The 24,353-nt window shown below is 40.4% G+C and overlaps 2 protein-coding genes across 4 annotated transcripts; one reads left to right on the top strand and one right to left on the bottom strand.

The window, feature by feature from the left end:
• The first annotated feature begins 1,042 nt into the window (after positions 1 to 1,042).
• Positions 1,043 to 12,822, top strand: txlng (taxilin gamma). 2 transcript variants are annotated; one of them, XM_018672075.2, is made up of 11 exons: positions 1,043 to 1,120; positions 3,571 to 3,679; positions 4,491 to 4,638; positions 5,844 to 5,935; positions 7,244 to 7,414; positions 7,759 to 7,953; positions 8,541 to 8,660; positions 8,800 to 8,874; positions 9,074 to 9,166; positions 9,255 to 9,350; positions 10,193 to 12,822. In XM_018672075.2, exons 2-11 carry the CDS (start codon positions 3,587 to 3,589, stop codon positions 10,610 to 10,612), a joined length of 1,503 nt encoding a protein of 500 aa, XP_018527591.1. In that variant the 5' UTR covers positions 1,043 to 1,120; positions 3,571 to 3,586; the 3' UTR covers positions 10,613 to 12,822. The 2 variants fall into 2 exon arrangements, with proteins under 2 accessions (XP_018527591.1, XP_018527592.1); XM_018672076.2 differs by lacking the exon at positions 1,043 to 1,120 and adding an exon at positions 1,192 to 1,595.
• On the bottom strand, positions 12,712 to 24,232 carry LOC108880520 (histone-binding protein RBBP7). 2 transcript variants are annotated; one of them, XM_018672077.2, is made up of 12 exons: positions 24,062 to 24,232; positions 23,320 to 23,464; positions 22,731 to 22,876; positions 20,802 to 20,978; positions 20,576 to 20,691; positions 19,936 to 20,096; positions 18,021 to 18,147; positions 17,797 to 17,874; positions 15,973 to 16,049; positions 14,924 to 14,981; positions 14,648 to 14,758; positions 12,712 to 13,897 (listed from the first exon to the last, which is right to left on the bottom strand). In XM_018672077.2, the coding sequence occupies exons 1-12, from the start codon at positions 24,075 to 24,077 to the stop codon at positions 13,826 to 13,828; spliced, it is 1,284 nt and encodes a 427-aa protein (XP_018527593.1). In that variant the 5' UTR covers positions 24,078 to 24,232; the 3' UTR covers positions 12,712 to 13,825. The 2 variants fall into 2 exon arrangements, with proteins under 2 accessions (XP_018527593.1, XP_018527594.1); XM_018672078.2 differs by having other exon boundaries at positions 20,802 to 20,975.
• Positions 24,233 to 24,353: the final 121 nt, after the last annotated feature.

Raw genomic sequence — 24,353 nt, 5'->3', positions numbered from 1 at the left:
TAAAAGGCATGGGGTGTGTGTGTGTGTGTGTGTGTGTGTGTGTGTGTGTAAAATGTCAAGTTAAATGAAGGTTGAGGTGTGTACTTCAGTTTGTGCAATTATATTTGCTGTAAAATGCATTAATGTTATGCCTGATATTTAATTCATTGCATTAAATTAAAATGAACAAAAAATCATTTAGAAAATTAACATCATATTCAGAAGCAAATAAGATCTATTTCTATTATTATGTTAAAAGATGATGTGAAATCAATGGCAAAGACTAGTTTTGTGATTTAAAAACAGTGGTGGAGGAAGTATTGGGGCCCTTAAGCAAAAGTACTAATACCACAATGTAAAGGTGTAAAAGTCCTGCATTGAAAACATTATTAAAGTAAAAGTATATATGAAAATATTACACAGTCTAGAAGCAGGTTTAATCTGATAATCAGATGTGATTGGTAGAAGTGTCAAAAGTACTCGATGCAGAAAGGTAATAATTGATTGACAGGCTGATCATGCTCTTGACAATTGGATTGACTGATGATTGATTGTTTACTTTGTAAAAATGACTAAATTACTAACATAATTGAAATGAAAAAGCAGTACATCCTCACGTTTGAAATTGTGAAATGTTTTGCATCCGTTGCTGAGAACTGATTTAAATTGTTATCTAAATAATTTGTCAATTACTTGTCTGTCATTCGAGTGACTGTCAATTAGCTAATAGTTTCTTCTCCAAGTGTATACACTGAATGACAGTTTCATCTATAAACAATCATCATCGTTTTAAAGTACAGATACCTTATATGTGTATTTCAGTACAGTACGTGAGTAAATGTCCTTATTTACATTTCAGCATTGCTGTGTAAAATCACATCTCTTTTGTAGCCTGCTTAACAGAAAATACCAGACATATAGTGAAGAGAAATGTTGTTATAACAGTGTTTCAGAAGAATGGAGGGCAACGGTAAAGAGACAGCAGCCGTTTTAAAATAAATAAAACTGTTTTACGGGTTGATTCCGACTTCTGGAGACGTTATATTTTGAAAGGTTTTAACCGGACGTTTCTATTGTTGTCTGACAGTCCTAGCTAGCTTGATAACTGTTCCCTGCTTCCATCCACCGTGAAAACATACAGGTAAACGCTCCAACTATTTCAGCTATATATTTGCTTCAGTTGTACCGTATCGTGCTGATATTACATAGCTTCAACGCAGTATGTGACCTGACACTGTCAGTCCGAGCTTGTAGTTATTTTCATTGACGATCATAGATTTCGTATTTGCCGAAGTAAAGTTCACTTCTCGTGTTAGCAAAGAGAGCTAGCTATCAGCTAACCTAGCTGTTAGCACAGGATTAGCCCCGCTCACAATAGCAAACTAACGTTGGCTTACATTAAAAATTTGCTCTGCACTCCCCAACTAACCAGGTGTGCTCTTAACTATCCATGGTTGCACCTGACATGCATGAATAGATTTACTGTAAACGCCTACAGAGGTTTAATGCCAGGGAACAATAATGGAGTGGTTGCTATGTGCCTAGCTGAGTGGCTAACGTGACCTGAGTCGGTGGAACGTCATACCAGATTCCCTTCACAGCCTCGAAGATTTATGGTCAGCCTTATTTATCTGCAAAATCACTTTACTAATTCAACATTTGTTAAAACCGTCATATGTGTATGATGCGGCCGCTTTGAATTCGGCGCAACTATTATACTACAGTTTGCGCACAAGTCCGTATTTTATTCACTTTTTAAAAGTTGGTTAACCTTAGCCAACGATTGAACCATCAAAGAACAGAAAACCTAGACGTCAAGCAACAGTAAATATCTTACGTAATACACAACAGGCACTTTGTGTATTTTTGCCGGGGGAAATATGTCATGAGAGAACCGTTTCATTTTTTCAAAGGAGGATCGTCTTGAAGTCTTATTTATATTGAGTGAACATCACGTAGGCTAGCTAACTACGTGTTTGCGTGCTTGCCAGTATCGTGCTGGTTAGTGAGTAATGAAGGAAACTGTAGCGAAGTTAGCTCTGATGTTACCCGTTGAGGATCTTGTCTCTTCAATTCCAAACGCTCCATAACATGTACAGCGTCCACTGCAGTATCGTAGCACTACTCTTAACAGAAACACTAGCATAACAGGCATGTAAGCGTTTGACAGGTGGTTGTAAGTTAATGTTCGTACTTGGAAAGTTAACATTGTTCGTGTTGGTTAGCTTAACTCACACCAGGTAGCCGACAAGATAAGCTAGATTCTCGTTAACTTCCGTAAGTTACCTGTGTCCCGTGTCAGTTCACTGTCGTAACTTAAAGTAAAATGTACTCAACATGTTTGAATCCTTGAATGTGAAGGTTTCTGCGAGGCTAAAGCTAACCACTTCTTGAGAACGTTGGGAGTAAGGTGTTTGTAGGCCTGAGACGACTGACAAGGGTAGAAGTAGTCGTCTGGATACCTGACAAATATTTGGTCTAGTTAGGATACCTAAACATATAACTACCTAGAAATCGGAGTATCATTCACGTTTCTTCCGAATCCTGTTAAAAAAATAGCCATGATCAGGCATGCTGTGTGCACTGCTTACATTTTTCAGTCTCAGGCGGCAGGACAGCTCCTGCCACCGTTCTATACACGTGGTTGACTGCTGCTGTCTGGTCAATCTTGCTTTGGTAAGACAGTACCAAGGTGATTGGCTTAATTCTCCCAGTCAGGTTTTGTGACATAGAAACCACCAAGTTGCTGTAAAAGCTGAGCACATTTTCAGAGTGATTTTTGACACAGCTGGCCCTGAAGACATAGCTGGCCAGATTGGGAGACTGTGTCTTGCCCCAATGCTGTTAGCCTGTAGTGCATCAACAGAGGTGTTTCCATACATAGAACGTATGTGGTGAGCTCTGAAGGAAAAAAGAAAGGAGGAAAAAAGATGAAAGGTTTGGGGTTTCTCTGCATCTGACAATTCAGTCTACAGTCCAATACAGAAATGTAAGATAATTAAAAGCTGTTCTGATAGACATTGATTCCGCTGCTTTTACCTTTTAATCATAGAAATCACAGAATAAGAAAAAATAGATGGGAGGTGATACATAGTACATAAAGGCAAATCTAGCAAGCTAGCTGCAGAACGACTCATTTTTTACATGTGTTACATGCTCGTAAATGTGACCAGAGGTGTATTTTTATGCCTCTGGTCACAGTCCTAATTCACAGCAGACTGAACCCAGCTGTTGCTGCAAAGATCTGAAACTAAATTTTCATTTCGTCTGTTACTGACCAATACCCTGCCAGGCAAATGCAACATATTGGCTGCACTTTGTCTTGTTCCCACTGGGTGTTGCATGTCTACACAGAGCATGTAAACACAGCAGATTGTCACAGTCAGAGAGTCATTTTCAAAAGAATTTGATTAAAAATGACGAAACCCTAACCTAACCAATGCCGACAGGCTCACTAGTACCTGAAGTAGCACATTCACACCAGTGCAGCCTCTTGCTTTTAAAAAAAAGAATTACAGTACATTATTCAGCCTGAATTCAACTCCCACTGTTAAATGATTAGATTTCCTGACAAATACCATGAATTTCTAGGTTGTGATCAGGACTAATGGAGACAACAGACGTTTGTGAGATTGATGTGGCGACCAGAAGAATAGTGGGTGGTAGTGATTCTCCGCCCGAACTGGACAGCCCGTGTCAGGTAAACACCGCCAGCATGTTTTATGTGTGATGTATTGCTGATGTTGTCATGCCATTACTGCATTACTGTCATGTGTCCTGTTTTCAATGTTCAGTATCCTGAAAGTAATAGGATATAAACAACAACAGTTTGTAAAACTAAGTAATCATTTTTTATTAGTAGTGAGGCTACAATAATTGAGTTTTGGTACCAATAACAAAGTGATACCTTATTTACATTAAAAAAAAGAAGCTAACATTTTCAAATGTGTTAAATGATGTCTAAAAATAAACAGGCATAAGACAACACAGCACAGGTCTGAAGTGAATGCCATCAGATTAACATAAAGGCTGCTGCAGAAAAAGGAGAAACATGCAGAGAGATAGATTAAATTCAGAACATCAGAACAGAAAACACTCTTCACTCCTTGCTATCATGACTTTTTTAAATTCATCACCGGCTCCAGCCCCTCCCTTGTCTTTGTCACTCTCTTTCTCCATTTGTCTCTTTCTCTACCTGCCACTGCTTCTTTCTCTTCATTCCCCAGTCTCTCCCTCTAGCATGCAGCTTATTCCTCAAATATCATGTGTGGATAAAGATGTGAGGAACATTAACATCTAAGTCATCTGTGTCTGAAACCCCCAGACTTTTAGTGCAGCTGCTTAGTGAAAAGTGCCTGTCTGAAATTCGGTTCAATTCACTTCAGCTTTATTTATATAGCGCTGAATCACAACAAAAGTCATCTTGAGGCACTTTTCATACAGAGCAGGTCTAGACCGTCCTCTATATATCTGTGGCTGCTGTAAAGTCATGTGGGTGTGTGTGTTATCAGGAGGAGGTTGCAGAGTTTGCTTTGGGCTTGTGCTGCGCTGAAGAGGAGAGGGGGGAAACTCCAGGCCGAGAGGACAGTCCCAGTGACCTGGGAGAAGCAGAGCTTGATCCTGGGGGAGACCCTAAGGCTGGAGAGGACAAGGCTTTTGGTAGGAACATTACAATGCATCTCACAACCACTCTGAGGCACGCTCCTAATTACATTAATGTGATGCCAATTTTACATGTCAGTCTTATATCTTTATTAATCCCCAAGTCACATTCTTGTAAAATTGATAATGTCAATATTACAAGGTTGGAGCTGTAACAATCAGTGTAATGAAGGTATCACCTAACAGCCGTTACTCAAACAGACAGATGAAGCCTGCAGAGTTCTATTTTCTGTGGCTGTGGAGTAGAGAAAGACAACCAGGGTTCAAGGACTTGCGCTGTCATTTGCCCAGGGTGCTGAAACCTTTACGTACAACTGTATGTTTTCAAAATAAATATCACTGTATATAGCAGAAGTATTTGTCAGATTTTCCTATACAAAAACAGTAATAATTATAGTAATAGTAACCGTAATAATAATAGCTGTTTATTTTTTTTAGATCATGAGCATAACAAGAATGAATTAGTTTTAGTTTATTAACAAATTCAGCTTGACCCTTTCCAAAACATGCTTTTTATGAAATATTTTCTGTGAAGGTTTAGATGAAACATATTAAGAAATCTATTAAATCTTATTGCTAATACAGTAGTGTTATTATATCCTTCATATCTTTTCCATGAATCATTAATAATAATAATAATAATGATCATCATAAATAGGTGAATACCATCCAGGAATTAGTGGTTATATTCCCTCTTCTATTACATGTAGTTTACATTTATATCACATTGCTTTTCACAGAGCTACTATGGGCAGGAAATTGTGTGACTTAACCAGTTAACATCAGTTAAAACGATGAACAACATTTTTGAAACTATTCTGGCTCCACATTGGCATTACGTTATTTTTTGTCAGGTGCAGAACATCAGCTTCCTGTTACAAAAAAATAGACTTTCAACACCATGGAGCTTTGATGTCACAGTTCTTATAGTGTATCAGCAACATCCAAAGTAGCGAAGAAGTTTGTTAGAAATGACTGTAGTTTGATGGAAATAAGTTCTTAACTTCAAATAAGTTGAAATGATGTCAAACCCCATGCCAGTCTTAAGTCTCTGACATGTAGTCAGCAATGCAGAATAACATAATGGTTATTAATATATGGTACATAATATATGTTACCTGCCATTACTTCTATCTCTGGATATTGGTCGCTGGACTACTACTTGAATTAATTCAGGTTTTCTCTTTCTGTTTATGCTCCAGGGAAGGAGGTTGTTCTGTTGATGCAGGCCCTGAACTCCCTCGCCACTCCTGAAGAAAAACTGGCTGCTTTGTGCAAGAAATATGCAGACCTGGTAAGCAGAATATCTGCATTTGACTAACCAGCTGCTGAACCCTCTGGATAAAGCTAACCTGTTTTCAGACCTCTTTTCGTACTAGGTACTGGTTTGTGTCAATTAGTATAGTTCACAGGAATATGACAATTTAAGTGGTGAACTAAGATAATAACTCAGACAGCTTTTTAGCTTTGTTGTAACAATTCACTTTTAGCTTAAACAGCGTGCTGCTGTGTAAAACATACATGTCTGTATGTATGAGTGCATGTGAGTGGACAGAGAGAACAGAGAAGCAGCAACCATACTGATAAAATGAAAACAAATATGTGGCTGTCAGTGTTAATATTGTGGTAGGTTCTGACCCAAAAACCTGCTACTTCAGAAAGTATAAAGATCTCCTAATGTTCTGCTAACTTGATTGTGTTCTTAATTTAAATGTAAATGGAAAAATGAACCTACACTCAATAACCTATAACACAAGTCTTGCTTCATGTTTCTACATTTCCACTTAGGAAATTTCAAGTTATTAAAAACCCTAGATTTCCTCTTTAAGTGTTTTTTTGTTAATCTGTATCAAATATGCATCCACTCTGACTGACTGCTATAAAAACCACACAGACCACACCCATTGTAAAAGAACTGAGACTACAGCCAACTTTTAGAAAATGATCATCAGTCATATGTTTTCTTGGTTGTTTGAAGAAAATATACTAAAAAAAATGATATTGCGACAAAATGTCCTGTCAGAGTCCAAAACCTAAAGATGTTTGGATTAATATAATCAAACACTAAGAAAACCAGGAAATACAATCGAGATGTTGAGACCAGAGCAGTGGTGGCACTTTGGGGAAAAAAGAAAAAAATTAATCAGCTATCGTAATTTCCTGTTGATTTTTCTGTGTGTCCGCTGAGGTCAGCAGGTCAAACATGACTAAAAGGATAAATGGAAAGTCATGTGTGTCTATTTTTAGCAAACATCTACCCCAGGTTTGCATTCTTAAATGTGGACTTAGGTAATAACAAAATTCTACAAAGTTATTTCGAGGAGTATAATATATTCTCACAAATGTGTTTTCTTTTTTGAGCATCAGTGATAACACACAGTCAGCTTCGCCCAGCTGTCTACTTCTTCAGGCTAAAAATGCAAGTCAGTTTCATGCAGATGGTTTTTTTTTGGTTTCCATTTTCAAGTGCCAAGTACATGTACAATTAATAGCCCATCATTTTCCAGTTGAATGTAGCGTGCTTTTATTTAACCAAGAAAGGTCAATAAAAAACTTGTTTAACAATAATGTGATCTTTTATGATGTTATGATAATATCTCAGTTGGAGGAGAGCCGCTGCATGCAGAAGCGACTGAAAGCCCTGCAAAAGAAGCAGTCTCAGATTGTGAAGGAGAAGATCCACCTGCAGGGGGAGCATAGCAAGGCCATCCTGGCCCGCAGCAAGCTGGAGAGCCTCTGTAGGGAGCTGCAGAGGCACAACAAGACACTGAAGGTGCACCTCAACCTGTTGTAGCCGGTTTTATCTTTTGCCTTAACAATAATCAGCAGGCACATTCTCACACCACTATTATAACAGAAAAGAAGTATTTTCAGAGATTTTTAGAGATTAGATTTGAAACATTATGAAGTGAATATCTCTTTATTCAGCATACATCCAAATAGAGGTTTACTACCAACATGATAGAACCACTTGAGTAATATTTGTTAAAATGTGATGTTATAACAGTTGTTATAACATCAACGCTACTTTAATTAAGAAAATAATAAAATTGAATTCAAACTCAAAATGAATCTCCATGTTGACCCCTTCATATTCCCACATCTGTCACTTGCTAGGAGGAGAATGCCCAGCGGTCCAGGGAGTATGAGGAGCAGCGGAAGGAGGCCATGCTGCACTTCCAGATGACCTTGAGTGATATTGAGGTGCAGATGGAGCAGCACAGTTCCCACAACACCAAACTGAGGCAGGAAAACATGGAGCTGGCCGAGAAGCTGAAAAAGCTCATTGAGCAGTATGAGCTCAGAGAGGAGGTGAGACTGCACAAAAGAAGCTTTCCTTTCACTGCGGACTTAATGTTAACCTGTCAGGGCTGCTGGATGGCATCAGGTACAAAGCTGTTGAGCAATTCTTTTCAGTGTAAAAACATACTCATTGAGGTATGGTGTAATTCTGGTATTGGTACCAAAACCTGGGTAGTGCGTTACTGCTGCTACAAGAAAACATTGAACCAAACAGTGCCCAGCAAATTATGGTAGGTTATAATGGCCAGTCAAGAAGGTAGGTTTAGATCACTTTATCATTTAGATAAAGTGAAGGCTGTTTATTGATGCGTGAGCCCCTTTATATGAATCGCGGTAAAACCATGGTAACCAGAATTTCATAGAAACTCTGCCTTCTTGGTAAACTTTGAGTTTGTTTTCAGGTGGAACGTAATGGAACTTAGTAGAAAGTAATAGATGCCTTAACATGTGGGCCACCATAAAATATAATACTGGCAAAAATAGATTTCAAAAAGTTCAAGAAAGGAGAAGTTTATTGGTCATTGTCACTGTTTAACAGCGTGGCTCATCACACATCATTTAGCCTAATGGAAATGTGATATGTGTCTGTCTTGCAGCACATAGACAAGGTGTTCAAGCACAAGGAGCTGCAGCAGCAGCTGATGGACGCCAAGCTGCAGAGAATCACAGAGATGATGAAAGAAGTCGAGGAGAAGCAGCAGAGGGAGAGAGACTTTGTGAGTTTTCACTGTACCATCAAATACCAGTAGTGACTAGATAGTTGAGCCAGCTATTACGTTATAAACAGTATTCAAGGTCACATTGGTGTGTGGAACCTGTGAGAGCAGTAGAACTGACTGTGCTGTGATGCTTCAGCTGCTGAAGGATGCCACAGAGTCCAGACGCAAGTGTGAGCTGATGAAGGAGCAAGAAACACAGCTCAAACAACAAGTAAGTCCAGACACACACACACACACACACACACACACACACACACACACACACACAGTTCTCGGTGGATCAGAAACATATTTTTGGCCACTGCAAATATTGACTCTGTGCCTGTTTCTGGGAGTATAGAAGCCCTGTGCCTATCTTTGTGCGTGTCAGTTCAGCTGATTCCTCACTGCTGTCATCGTCTCTCTCTCAGCTCTCCCTCTACATGGACAAGTTTGAGGAGTTTCAGAGCACTCTGGCTAAAAGCAACGAGGTCTTCACCACTTTCAGACAAGAGATGGAAAAAGTGAGGAACAGTTAATCACCTGTCAGTGATGGACTGACTTCCTGTTTACTTTCATCTGTTTCTCACTAGTAACTGTATTTACCCTCAGATGACAAAGAAGATCAAGAAACTAGAGAAGGAAACAACACAGTGGAAGACCAAATGGGAGAGTAACAACCAGGCCCTGCTGCAGATGGCTGAGGAGGTGACTATTGCTGTAGTAGAAAAAAATGAAAAGAAAAGATTTTAGACTTTTTAGCAGAAAGTTTGTACCCCCCACCCAAAGAGAAAAAAACCACAGAAACAGAAATGTACAATCAGATGTTGAAGGTCCTATTTTGTAGAGAGTTTTTATTTGTATTTAAAGCAGGGCCAATATCAAAAGTATCAAAATGCTCAATCCATGGAGAAATCTATATTCAGAAACTGTGCCTCAAAATGAGCCATCATGTCAGTCTCCCAGCACAACCCACCGTTTTAACTTTATTAACAACACAATACTACACAGTCATTCCATCAGGTATCGGGAAGAGTCGCCCTGTTTGTGCTAGAACTGCAGAGAGAAACACAAGAGAGGAGATGTACATCACACACTGAGATGGTTTTTGGTATTTCAACCAATTCTATCTCCTTATGGATTTCAAAACTTCAAGTAAAACATTGACTTTCTATGTAGTCACTCTGAATAATTAGATTCCTTGTGATTGGTTGGCTGATGTTTAGCACAGTAAAATGTTGACAGGCCTGATTTTAATCCAACTTTTTTTCATGAGTCTGTTGTTAAAGCATCTTTCAAAAGTATCATTTTGTCTTGAAAAGGGAATTCACTTCTCTCTGCTTCCTTTAATTCCCTTTGTACTGACAAAACTGTGGAAGAATGACAAGATAAATGTCACTCAAGGTCCACTTATTAGCTTTTTCCAGCGCTTTCCCATTCTCATGCTCAATCTCTAGACTGAGAGATGCAGTTGAAAGTTTGGACCCATTTACTATTTTTCTAAACGTCCTTTTCCAAGATGAAAGATGAGCTTTAACTTTGTGTTGTAGAAAACTCTGCGTGATGGCCACTTCAAGGCCCTGCAGGGGAAGCTGGAGCTGCTGGAGAGGCTGTGCAGAGCCCTGCAGAAGGAGAGAAACGACCTCAACAACCGACTCAGCCTCTTACAGGAGGAGGGAGACAAAGGGACCACATCACCTCCCGAAGCCCAGAGACAGGAGCCTTCAGAGGAGGAGGTGGAGGGGGAGGAGGGGGAGGAGGGGGAGGAGGAAGAGGAAGAGGAAAAGGAAGAGGAAGAGGAAGAGGAAGAGGGGTCGGCACAGGGCGATGGACAGGAGACAGAGGCCATCCACCAAGCTCCCAGACCACCTGAACTGGACTCCTCATCGGCTGCTACTCACACAACCACTACTGCTACAATGACAACAAGTAACCAGCCTGCAGAAACACCAACCACACAGCAGGACTGAGCGAACCTACACTGTGTGTGTGTATGGGTGAGAAGGGTGTGATAGGAGGGCTCAGCACCTCCAGCCTAGTCCCAGAACTAGCCAGACAAACCATCTTCAATGGAGTTTTTAAGTCTAGACTTGCCTCTCCAGGTTTCTACACAGAAGCTGAACCCATATCTTTTTGTGTGATAGTTTAAGAAGAATAAAATGACTGTATCAAAGAGTATATTCTAAAAGTTTGCCCACGTTTACATTGGTAATATAATTGGCTTTGTGGCGAGCACGTCGTTCTCCATTTTCTACCATAACCGTATTTTCATAGGAAATTTCCATGTAGTCTAATTGAAGCAGTTTAAAGCCAAATAGGCCTTTTATTCCTCTCTTCACATGGTCCCTCCCTGTACTATCACATCTCATTGGAAATTCTAGTTTGATTCATTCAAATGTGCACACATCCCATACAGTTAATTTGCATTAATGAAGCCTTACTGTCAGAATGTGGTCTGAAGAGAAAAGATGTTATTCTGTATCGTGATGTGGATAAGTTCATGTTGGTGTTTTATTTTGGAGCTGAAATGAATCTGCATGTCCTTATAAAACAGCAGTTCAACAGGTCAGTAGGGCAGCAATCTGCCAAGCTCATAGTGTGTTAGTGTGTCCTCTGCTGGACCACAAGGTGAACTAGCTCAGACAGTCTCATGTGCTTAGAGACTGTAAATGAATTGAAACAGGTTATTACAGTTTGAAGTTTCTCCTACATTCTAACAAAGGTTCAAATTTCAAATCCAAAGTGATGCCTCCAGTCACTGAATCAAGGACTCAACCGTACGTGCACATTCATTTTCTTGGACATGATTCAGTGTTTTGGAAAAATCCCACTGTCCCTAAAAATAGGAAATTGATACATGAAACAAATAATACAGGTTTGTTATTTTGTTGCTCGCTCGCAATCCCCTGGAGAGATGACCAAAATGAAAATACTCCGTGAACGTGCTAAACGTGTCACATCACCCAGTTTACACTGCATCTCTGCCATTTTTTTTTTCTTTGATGAATCTTAATTTCCACATGATCAGTCCAACAGGGTGACAGAGAAGAGACAAGGCAGGAGTTCTTCTTCATTAACTGACAAATTATTTAATGTAAATTATGTCAGAACATTTTTAGTAAATCAGAATAACAGGCTTTGTCGTCTTTGAAACTTTATACTGGAACAAAATTGAGTGTGATTTGTTTTTCTAATGCGTTTGAATAAAGAGATGTTGATTTCCACCATTAAAGCATTTTAATAGGAGATGTTACAGGAGCTGCAGTTTATTGTTCATGAGGAAAGTCATGAGTGAGTGTAGAGTTCTGATGCGGTGAATGTAGGATATCTATCATTAGCAGGGTCAAATCAAATTCTGGTTCTTGTTTCATATTGTGGCATTGTACTAATGAAGCTAATCATCTCTGCATTCTGTTTTGGGCCATAAAGTCATCAAATCACAGTCAGTTCACACACTTTCATCCTCTGCATATTTTTTTTTTTTTTTTTTGTGGTGGGGGTCGGGGAGACAACATCCTCAAATGTGGCCACTCCATTACACAGGCATCTTTCTTGTTTTCTCTCCTTTGAGATATCATGTGGCAGGCAGTGTGATGAAGGACCATTCCCACAGCACTGTTCAACCTGTTCTTCCAGCTCACCAGCCTGTTCTGGAGTCATCGCTCTCAGTCCTTTTTGATCCGAGTATATTGTATTGTCAGTGAGAATCACAGGGGTGGTAGTGACAAATCATTTGTTCACAAACTACACAGACTGCTCGTTGCAATGTGTTGTAATGTCCTCTAAGACGCTGCCTTCTGACTGATTTAAGGTGACCTCTCCTGGCCTTTCTAAAGTTTTCCTCCATGCATTAATCTTCACATTGTGTGGATTTAATGTGATTTGATGTGAACATGTACAGGGTCAGGTGGTGTGTCTGTACCTTTCTGTAGGGTAGAGGATGGGGGTGGGGGGTATTTGAGCATCTGTTTCCTCTTCCTTTGGCGTTGCCCCAGATTGACTCTCAGGTAATGTCAGAATCTACCTCTGTAGGTGAGACTAACTGTGAAAGAAGAGGCATGAGTCAACATAGCTTCAGAGAGCTTTATTTTTACTAGAAAAAAGCCCACACCCCCTTTGATTGTACAATGTTCTTATAGCTCTGTCTTGCTTTTCAATAAACATTTTGTAGGATTTGCAATTATTATTTACGATGGAGTTATTTCCTCACTGAGTCATTTTGGGTCATTTCCTCGAAGTGAATTTAACAGGTGGTGTCATTTGTATGTGCAGCATTTCTTAAAAATGAATAGTAAAACTGTTCAGCCACTGTTCAATCTAGAAATTTACATTTTACATTAATGAGAAACTTCTTTTTGAAAAGTTACAAAAGTTTTATTGCAATTTGTGGTGCAGGAAACAAAACATGGTAATTTATTATGTAACAACAGAAAGAGGAGAGGATAAGAAAGGTGCATTTCCCTCAAGTGCACTAATGAAGTCCCTGCCAAATACTGAAGAGCTTAGGTACCTTTAGGCAAACACAACAGGGAATGTTTCTTCAAAAGGACAGCAGTGATGTGTCAGCTAAATATCATATTAGATAACCAAATTAAAAGCCACTAATACACAACAGGGGTGAAAAAAGGTATCAAATAAAGTTTCTCTGGACATGACCAGCATGGCAGCAATCACAGTTCAGAGGGATGTAGACCAGGTTTCCCAAAAGCATTTAAGTGCTCAGGTCATCTTCTGTTGTCTGGGTTTCTTTGAATGTTTACATCCTCAGGGAAGCCAATTCAGTGGCTTCCTCGCTATTCATTAGTCAAAATGTAAATACGTCCTATCATTTTCCTTGCTTGTAATGAACAGATTAACTGGTCTTAACAACTTACAGTGACTTTGTGCACAAAAGGTTTTCTGCTCTTAAAATCCTCAAACTCCGGAAATACAACCTGAGCAGGCAGAACATTTCAAATCTCATCCTACTCCAAGTGCTTATGTGCTTTCAGGGACCTGAGCAATGGTAAAGTCTAAATCCAACTGTCTGTTAGGAAGAGCAGAGTCCATGCTGTCTCTAACTCGCCACATTGGAGAGCAGATTTTTCATTTTGCACTCATGTTAAGCTAGAGAGGGAAATGACAGACTGGGCTAGGTTGGAGCTCAGGGAGTGGAGGAGGGGTCGTGCCTGGAGAGAGGTGGGTTAAGATCCCTGAGCCTCCAGCTCTGATGCAGGGGTGTTGTCTGGCTCCTCATCATTGTAGATGTTCTCTGCCTGGAAGAGGAACAGGGAGGAATATTAATGTATATAGTCGCTTCTGTGCTGGCTTACAGGTGACTCTACACAAACATGCAAACAGCTCATATTTGTGATAAGAAATGTCTTGACAATGAGTGCAACAATCCCATGACAAACTCCTGTAGATTCTCAAATAGTTGTGTAAGTGGCAGAGAAAAGCAGGCCTTTATTTCTAGCTTCCCCAGTTAACTGTTGATGTTGATTCTCACAGCAGCACAGCAGGATTTGCTGCCACAAATGAAATTCAATAATGTTCAACTAATGTTCAAATCAAACATCAGAGTGGGGAAAAACCTATCAGTGACTTTGACTATGGCTTTGAGTATTTCTGAAACTGCTCATCTCTTGAGCTGTTCACACACAACAAAAACATCCAGTGAGCAGCAGGTGTGTGGGTGGAAAAAGCTTGTTGATGAGAGCGGTCAGAGGAGAGTGACTCTACTGACTGGAGCTGACAGAAAGGCCACAACAGCTCAGATAACCACTCCTTACAGCTGTGACCAGTTACTGGTCATAGACCACTTACTATGACCAGTAAGTGACCTGTCAACTGGAGCAATGCTTCATCACAACATTAAGGTTCAGAGAGCTAACATGGACACATGTTCCCCTGGGTTTGATATTGGAAAAAAATGCAAACTGGTGCATGAGGGGGGACTGGAGCTGTCAGCATCATACAATCCTGAATCAAAAACTGTGTGGGGGATGGATGGCAGCTGTATTCACCATCTGCCAGACTTGCATGATGTTGTCCTCAGACACCGAGCAGATGATCCAGGGCTCGTTGGGGTTCCAGGAGAAGTCAGAGATCTTGGCTGTGTGGCCACCATGGATGAACTGATGGGAAAAAAGATGGATGGAAATTACAGACACTTAAATAACACCCAGAGGTCAGGAGGTAAGCTGGAGGCTGTGATCACAGACATGCTCACACTCAACAAATGAGAACGGTGGAATTTGAATAACATCACACAGTAATCTGGATTTTAGGATGTCACTTACCAGCAGTTCTGGTGGGCCATCCTCTGCATCCTCTGCTGACTGCTCCTCCCCAATTTTACTACAAGAAGAAATGTGATGTTTCCACTTTAAAATCACTAATACTTCATACATGAACAGTGAGCAGTGTTGGCTGATCATTCCTTAAGTGCTTTCATTTGAAGTCATGTAGGGGCTCTTCATGACCATTACACTCCTGGTCATGTGTTATTTAGACAGTATAGGCAGGTGGAAAAAAATTCAATCTTCTGAATTTGGATTCTGAATCAAAAGCTGCCTTCAGAATAAGCTTAGTGGAGCTTAGCACAAACTCCAGCAATGACAAATGAGTCCAGCTGACCAACACACACTGTAATATTTTACAAAACTTTAACCAACTCCGGTGGGGCAGAGAAAATAACTCAAACCGTACTCTTTAGAGTTACATTGAACTGGAGTTGCATTATATTTAAATTGTGTTTCTCTTTAGTTATGAAACTATTATCTGAAAGCAATAGAACTGCTAACATTCTGTTAAACGATCCATATCAAAGGAAAAAAATTGTATATTTTGTTTCATTATTACATCATGTCCATTACCTGCACTACAGTAACCATGTAAGATCTGAACAACTGACCAGAATTTCTGACATTGCTTGTCTGTGCTCCATTAATATCCTGTATATGACATCATTACCTGTTCATAGCCATGTCTCAGCAGCCACACTGTCCACTCATCACAGTTTGTAACACTCAGATTATGTACACTGTGACAGGGCTCGTGGGCAATATTCACACTGTTTGCTTGTAGGTGAACAGTATCACTCTTTGTAGGCATATCTCATATATTGCATATATTGGGTAGTTGTTATTTACCCAACAACTCAGACTATGCACTTAAATGAGCTCTTAGACAAGATGGAACTATTTTTAAAACAACTCTGTATTTAAAGTTAGTTTTTCTGTTTATATCATGGTATTTTTTCTGAATGTGTTTACTATACAATTCTCATTTGATCATTATTGTTTCATATCAACAAATATATTTCTATGGTATAGTAAACAGTTCTTACCTGAGATCCCAGACATTGAGACGTCGGTCAGTGCCACTAGAGGCCAGGATCGTCTCATTGTGAGGAGACCACTGTACCTAATGAAAGGGACAGTTGGACATAGGCATGTTAATGTCATGCAATGCTAAGCAGCAGAGTTTGGGTCAAATATCTCCTTGAAACAGTTTCAGCTTATAGTAAGACAGTGTGGAGAAAAAGGGCTCATACAACAATGTATGCTCCTTCTGAGGAATGCAGGGATGAGAACAGTCCCTGCCTGGGAGTAGGAATTTCCAAATATTCAGGATCTTTTTGTCAGAGCTTGCAGCCCTGACCAACACTGATTGGTCAAAAACAAACACCATGACTACTGGATGTGGGTCAGATGTCTCTGTTTATTAACATTAAAAACAAAGTTGGGCTTATGTGTCATCTTCCCAACCACTTTTTTAAAAAGAAAGTGACAGCATATGAGTGAGCTGCAAACACAGGTGAGCTACTGAGTGAACAGGAAAGGGATAGCAGCTGTGACAGTTGTGATCAAGCAAGTTTCAGAATTCATGAGGGAAAAGAATTGTCTGTGAAACTATAGAGTAGAAAGAATTAGCCTGTGGGCTGCTAGTTGCCTCCCACTGCCCTACTGCCACTTGAAGATGTCTTTTGCAGACATTGATACAAAGCTGTGATCGAGTCCAGACATGAGGTATTGGGATAGTTAGCACATTTAATCTGAAGTAAAATAACTGATACAACGTGCAAGTCTCAGCTTTAATTTGAGCAGGTTTACATCAATATAGAAAGACCAAAGTTTAGGAGGACTTAAATGATTGGACAGATACACATGAGGTCAAACAAAAGATTGAATATTTTGTGGGAAATCCTTTGCTGCCAATGACTTTCTGAAGTCTTCAACCCACAGGCATCAACAGACGCTTGGATCTTTCCTGGTAATGTTCTCGCTTCTTTTGCAGCATGCCTCTGCCCTCTGTCTGGTCATTTTGATATGAGGCTTATTTCTGTTTCATAAGCCTTCCAAACTTTGTGCCACTTTCTTTTTCTGTTGCTGAGGCTTACCAGAAGTTAGCATCTTGTGGTGAACTCTCTGATTGTTGACAAGTTAACTGGTCCACCTACATCCTGGAGAGCAGTCTTGAGAGTTACAAAACATTTTTTTCACCATGCAAATGATTTTTCACTAATCCACACGACTTTGGTTTACCAGGGTGCCTACTTTTCCTGTGCACTCCTGCTTTTTTAGAACACAGTTAAAAGCTGATTCTCATAAACCGACTACCTTTGAAATCTCTCTGATGGATGTTTGTTCGGTCTCATTTTTATCTTCTTCACTTGGATGGTCTCCTTTTCACTCCCCATGTGGACAGACTCCACCTTGCCTCAGTCTGAATGGTGACTGTTCTGTCAGTCAACTCTTAACCATGTGAGCTCGTTTGTACATAAAATGACACACAGCTGCCTAAGAAACATTTAATATCCAAGTGTCCAGTTACTTTTACCCTCGCAATTTAAACACAGGCTACAGTTTTTGATTTCTAATACGTTTTCAAAACTGGACAAAAACATGTTTTCACTTTGTCATTATTGGTTATTGAGTTTCTATCCATGGAGATATATTTCACACAGATCTTTCATTACAAATATAACCCCACTCAAATTAAAGCTGAGACTTGGCATTTTAATGTAGTATCCATTCATTTACTTCAAATTAAATGTGCTTAAGTACAAAAACTGTGGGACTATCGCAGTATGTATAGTCTGGATAGTAAATAACAATATAACTTCATTTATATATATTGTTTGCACAACACTTGAGCAATTTAAACTTACCTGGAAAATTTCATCTTTGTGGGATTCAAACGAGTGGAGCTTCAGTTTGAGGTTCCTTAGATCCCACAATGCAACAGTCTGAGAAACAAAACAGACTTTACATTAACTATTCATTCCAGTTTTTCCATAAACTGTGTTTTGTTAGTTAAGATACATCATTATTGCCAGCCTGAGACCGACACAGTTCTTTCAGACTACAGAGTGTATTTTTGCTTCTTTTATACCTTATCAGCAGAACCAGTGGCAAGAATGAACTCGCTGTAGGGGTTGAAGCTCAGACAGTTGACCTCAGCAGTGTGAGCATCTACCGAGTGGCTGGCTTTGGATGTGTTATTGGATCGAGTGTCCCATCTGAGGGGGGGGGGGGGGGGGGGTAAAAGAGGGTTAAAGGCAGCAGGGGTATAAAATATACTCACTGAGCACTTTATTAGGAACGCTTGTACACCTCGTTATTCATTCATCCATCCATTTATTTTTGGAGGGTTGCTGGGGGCTGGGGCCGGGGTGAGAGGCAGGGTACACCCTGGACAAATCACCAGTCCATCACTGGGCTGACATACACACACAAACAACCATTCACACTCACACCTACAGAAAATTTAGAGTCACCAATGAACCTGCATGTCTATGTACTATGGGAGGAAGCCAGGGTACCCAGAGAAACCCCATGCAGACCACAGTGCTAACCACTGCACCACTGTGCCACCACCTGCTTATTCATGCAATTATCCAATCAGCCAATCATGTGGCAGCAATGCAATACATACAGCCATGAAGTAACAGGTCAGGGCCATCTGTTAATGTTCACATCCAACATAAGAATGGGGAAAAATGAAACTGATGATCTCCTGAGATTTTCACACAAGCCAGTCTCTAGAGTTTCCTCAGAATGGTACCAAAAACATCCTGTGGGCAGCAGTTCTGTGGACTGAAATGGTAAATGGACTGTACTTCTATAGCGCTTTTCTAGTCAGATCGACCACTCTAAGCGCTTCACACTACAGATCACATTCACCCATTCATACATTCTATACATGCAAGAAAGTGCTCTCTAACACACACATTCAAACAGCAATGACACATCGGAGGTGATTTGGGGTTCAGTATCTTGCCCAAGGATACTTCAGCATGCAGACTGGAGGAGCTGGGAATTGAACCACCAACCTTCTGCTTGGTGGGCAATTGCTCTACCTCCTGAGCCACAGCAGCACAAAATGACTTTGTTGTTGATGAGAGAGGTCAGGGGAGAATAACTAGACTGGTTGGAGCTGATAGAAAGGCTACAGTAACTCAGATAACCACTCTTTACAACTGTGGTGAACAGGAAAGCCTCTCACAATGAACATGTCCAGCCTTGAGGTGGATGGACTACAACAGCAAAAGATCTTGTCAGGTTCCATTCCTGTCAGCCAAGAACAGTAAGCTGAGGCTACAGTGGGCACAGTCTCACCAAAACTGGACAGCTGAAGACTGGAAAACATAGCCTGGCCTGATGGATCTGGATTTCTGCTGAGGCAGTGGATGGTAGGGTAAGAACTTAAAACCAACAGCATGAATCCATGGACCCAAGTGGTCTTGTGTCATCAGTCCAGACTGCTGGTGATGGTGCAGTGGTGTGAGTAATCTTTTCTTGGCACACTTTGGGCCCCTTCATACCAATTAATTATGGTTTAAACACCACAGCTTATCTGAGTATTGACCATGATAATGTTCATCCCTTTATGGCCACAATTTACCATACTCTAATGGCTACTTTGACCATGATAAAGAACCATGTCACATGAACATGACAATGACTTCAGTGCACTGAATTTGAATCCAGTAGAACTCCTTTGGGATGTGGTAGAACAGGAGATTGGCAGCATGAATGTGCAGTTGACAAATGCAGAAATGATGTGATGTAGTCGTATCAACATGGAGCAGAATCTCAGAGGAATGTTTGCAACATGTTGAAGAATCCATGCCATGAAGAACTGAGGCTGTTTGCAAGCAAAGGGAGGCACCACCTACTGTTAGTATGGTGTTCCTAATAATAGTCCCTAAAAGTTCTCACGGCCCCACTTTTCAACCTGATTTAACATGATTAATCTGTTCTTCCCTCTGACAAAACCAGACGATCCATTTGCATTAACAACTTACATCATGAGTTTCTGGTCGTCGGCCACTGAGCCAAACAGGGATTCGTGGAGCAAATGCCAGGAAACATCTTCTACCACTGCTGTGTGGCCAGTGAAGATGGTCTTGGCATCCACAATCTTCCCCTCCTTTGGGCCAGATCCAATGTCCCATAGACAGATGGTCTGGAGAGGAATAAAAGAGAGCGCAGTGTTGGTATGCACATTGTTAATGATCTGTTGTAACCTGAGCATAGCTATAATTTGTTATCACAATCTATTCCAAGTTGTAGAAATGATCTGTCAGGAGATGAGATCATCAGTGGTTGTAATCAATATAAAGAGCGACTGGTATCCAGTGTAGGGAAACCAGTGATCATGTTTCTTGTTCAAATTATTATCCTGACAGCTGAGCTTTGAGTGGGCTGTAAGCAGGAGAGATTTTTACTGATGCCAGAGAGCAGAGAGTTTCAGCAGTCCAGCTCACTGGTAGGTGGATTGGACCTTGAGCTACCCTACAGGGCATAACTGTTACAGCTGACCTGGAGTGAGCAATACTACAGAAATACTTATCTTTTAGGCAGGACCTTCTACGGATATTCTTCTGTCTACTTTTTATAACCAGTAAATGAAGGCCATTTTAGGTTTTAGTTCTAGTTACTCACATGGTCATCAGAGGCACTAAGAAGGTTGCCGCTGAGGTTGGGATTCCAGGAAAGGCCATACCCCTCTTTCTGGTGACCTTTCAACCTCAAGTCAGGATTACACTCCCCACTGGGATCTGAAACACACAAATACACACTGCCTTCACTTTAATGATATGTAATTCACTGGAGTGTGAACATTCTAATATACATAATCGCAAGTATATAAGCACAGCAGTGATCAAACCTGGTTTAGGCGGGTGCTTAGTGTAGTCGAAGACCAGCACATCAGATGTGGGGGTCTTGGTGGCAATGATGAAGGGATTCTGGGGCATGTAGCGGGCTCGGTTTACCTCTCCCTCATGGTTGATCTTGATTTCGATCTCTATTTTTCCACTTACTGAACCAAACCCACCAAACTCTGACAAGAGAATACAATCAGAAATGTAATACATACAAGGCAGGAAATGGACACCAGAAACTTGACAACCACTTGTGATTGCTTAGTCTAATTTACAGAGGGATGCAGGGAGTATACTGGTGGATGAAGCCATTGTTACTATTCCAATAATAGAATTTCAGATGAAAATTGTATATGACAGCATAGAGCCCTGACAGAGAAAGGAGACACTCTGGTTCTGAATGTAGATTTCTGCCTCTCTGCCTTTCTCTGCATTCTGTGTCTGTGCCCTCCTATATTTTAATTCACAACTACAATGTTAGTCATCCATAGGAGCAACCAAATCCCCTGTTAAGGTAAACAGTGCAAGCAATTTATTAAACCCCTGCTAAATTGCACAAGCAACAAATCAACATTAGCGTGTTGGGTTAGAAAAATAAACCTACTGATCTAAAAATATATCTCTGTCGTCCTATTTGTTTTTGGGGTTTTTTAATCAATCAGTTCCATTATACTTTGCTTGGAAGGTGTTGAATCAGCAGTTAATGAAGTGGACATAGACATACACTGGAAACTATGGAAAAATAGGCTTGCCACGTGTTGAAATGTCTAATTAAAGAAAGCCACTATGTGTGAAAACTGTTAGCTTGAGTCCAACCTAAGCTGTTAACTAGTTTGACAAATGATGTCTGAGTTACAGTGGCTGTGTTCAAGCACAACTTGAAACTTGTGAGTATTAATGTTTAGACTTTACCTTAAAATTGTTCAGTGGCCACAAACAACTTACTTATACATAAATATGGCAACACACCAAAGGAGCAGTGAGCCTTCAACACACCTACACCCAGTTGGGTACCCCATCAACATACCTGCTGGAAGACAAAACAGCGCAATTTCAGTATACAGACTGAATGGATTATGACTAGAAAATTGACACATTAACTAATTTCCCTCATAGTAAACAATTCCTAAGCCAGTCACAGTGTAAACCAGACATCAACTGCCAAAATTCACATGGCAAGCAACCTAAGTCACTTTCAAGATTTCAACAAGTGGGTGTCTTAGTGCGGGCACAATTAAAACAGTGGTCAGAGTTTGTCAATATTAAGATATGCTTGACAAAATGAGAAATTTTAACACCTACATTCTTATACTGAAGCGCAACAGTACTTATATACCACTATAGTATAGTGGTATATAAGTATACCACATATAGTATAGTGGTATATTAATAGTAGTAGTATAGTGACTATACTATACTACTTATATAGGTTTGAGCTTGTGGAAAATCAGATCAGTCTTAAATGTACTCTGTAAGATGTTTTACCAACGATTCCAGTGTCATTTGGTGATAACTGTATTTGTCTCTTATCTTCTACCTGGTTATAGACAGGCACTCACATCTATACTGCAGAGCTGCATGATCTGCACCCTGAGTGTTAATGCGCCATAAAATGAGAAGGCCTGAAGCAGGTAGAGACAATGCAGGTTTCAGAGAAGATGGGGGTACCCGTAAGGTAGGAAATGAATGTTTGGCCTCACAGATGAACACTGCATTGACAGGGAGACCCCACTTTTTGGAATAAGGTACTAAATGCTTGGTAGCTGAAAGTAAGTTGGAAATGAGGATAACAAATTTTACATTGTCCACTTGTGTGCTGTGTCTACACCCACACCCCTGATCTTACACTCACATTCTTTACAGAAATACCAAGTAAATATTGAGATGTATGTAGAATGTAAAGCATTCTACTGTAGTACCCCCAGTGTATTTACCTCCTTTCTCGCTGTCATAGTGAGAGGCATCAAACTGGGCATCATCATTAGGTACCTGGACGCTGGCGATCACAAGGTGGTTCTGCTCATCTGATGTATGGGTCCCTAAAACCAGCCTGTGGACAGTGTAGTCCTTTCCCTCTGGCCTGCAGAGATCCACAACATGGACATAAAATTGATTCTGTACTCAGTAGCACAAATATCTTTGCCTTTCAGTTTAGAGTAGGGATTTTACTATGGAAACAAGGTAGGAAGGAAAATAACCCATTTGATTCTTCAGTTTTCAGAAACATTCCAAAACTATGTAAAACTCATGATAGTGAAAGGAAAATAAGGTTCAGTAAGAATTACAGGTTTTATAAAGAAAAGATTTTGACTGAATTTATTAGTATAGTGTGTATATGCACACATACACACACACACATTTGTTGCATGTTGCAGAATAATGCCAGCAAATACAGACCCCACATGTAAAGACAGAGGGGCAGAACAAAATGCCTTAAAGAGTAACCTGACAGACACCTGTTAATATTCTTGCTGGGATTTAAACTATATTTTATTAGCAGTGAGATGGAGACTATGCAAATACCTGCGGACATCTGGAAGCCACTGGACAGTAAGGCTGGGCCACTCTAATGCATGAGTCATCACCAGGTCATACAGGAAAGGTGTATTTTTCTTCCAGATCTTGTACTCTTCATTGATGACCCTTTCTTCCACTGCATCATCATACACTTAAGCAGAACAACATTGTTTAAATTACGGGTTAACCGCAAATAATAGTATTTACAGCGTATTCTTTCTCAGTTACATACACACATTGACCAGGAACTTCTTAACAGTTGAGTTGTAAGTAAAACCAGTCAGGTAGTACCTTTCTCATGGGTTCCCTGACAGACAAGACAGCCCCTAAACGCGCTGCACCAGCCTAACTACAGTTTAATGCTAGCTTGTCTCAACGTTACATTCACTTACATTCACATTCTTTGTGATAGAAGACTGATAACTAATCATAGCTGGAAGAGTATTATCTTCCCTGGATTCAGATGCGATATATTGCGCGCCACCAAAGAGTTTCATGAGTTGAGTTCAGTTGGGCGGATTAGACAAATTGATATTTATTGAACATAAAGGGAGGTTAGACACGACGTTCTCTTAAAGCGTTCAAAACCAAAACAGCACAATGACAAAAACCTGCAAGTCCCCTGGCAGGACTTTCCTAAGATAGCATGTCATGCTAGCACCCATGCATAAGTTAAACGGCCGTAGTGCGCACACAAAGCGGCACACGCGGAAAACGGGCCACCGCTTGGTAGTTCTAGTAAACATACCCTCTTTATCAGCCATGTTTCAATCTCTGAGCTGTCACGATGCTCGAAAGCAAGGTAACTTGGTGGACGCTGATTTAAATATTGTTGCTGCTGGCCCAGCTAGCAGTGCCTGTGTTGTACCCTTGCTAAACTACTCTCCTTCCTTTTCAGCGCCGAATCACTCGGTATCTACTGCGCACGCGTCAATGCGCGCATACCAACGGGATCCAATACTGCGCGCGGACAGCGCAAGCTGCGTAAATTCCACCACTTCTAAAAACGCATGTAAAACACAGAAAAACAACATATACAT

Source organism: Lates calcarifer, unplaced genomic scaffold (genome assembly GCF_001640805.2).
Source record: "Lates calcarifer isolate ASB-BC8 unplaced genomic scaffold, TLL_Latcal_v3 _unitig_950_quiver_259, whole genome shotgun sequence".
Lineage (NCBI taxonomy): Eukaryota > Metazoa > Chordata > Actinopteri > Centropomidae > Lates > Lates calcarifer.
Note: the sequence above shows the minus strand (reverse complement) of the source record. Positions and strands in the feature narration are given on the sequence as shown.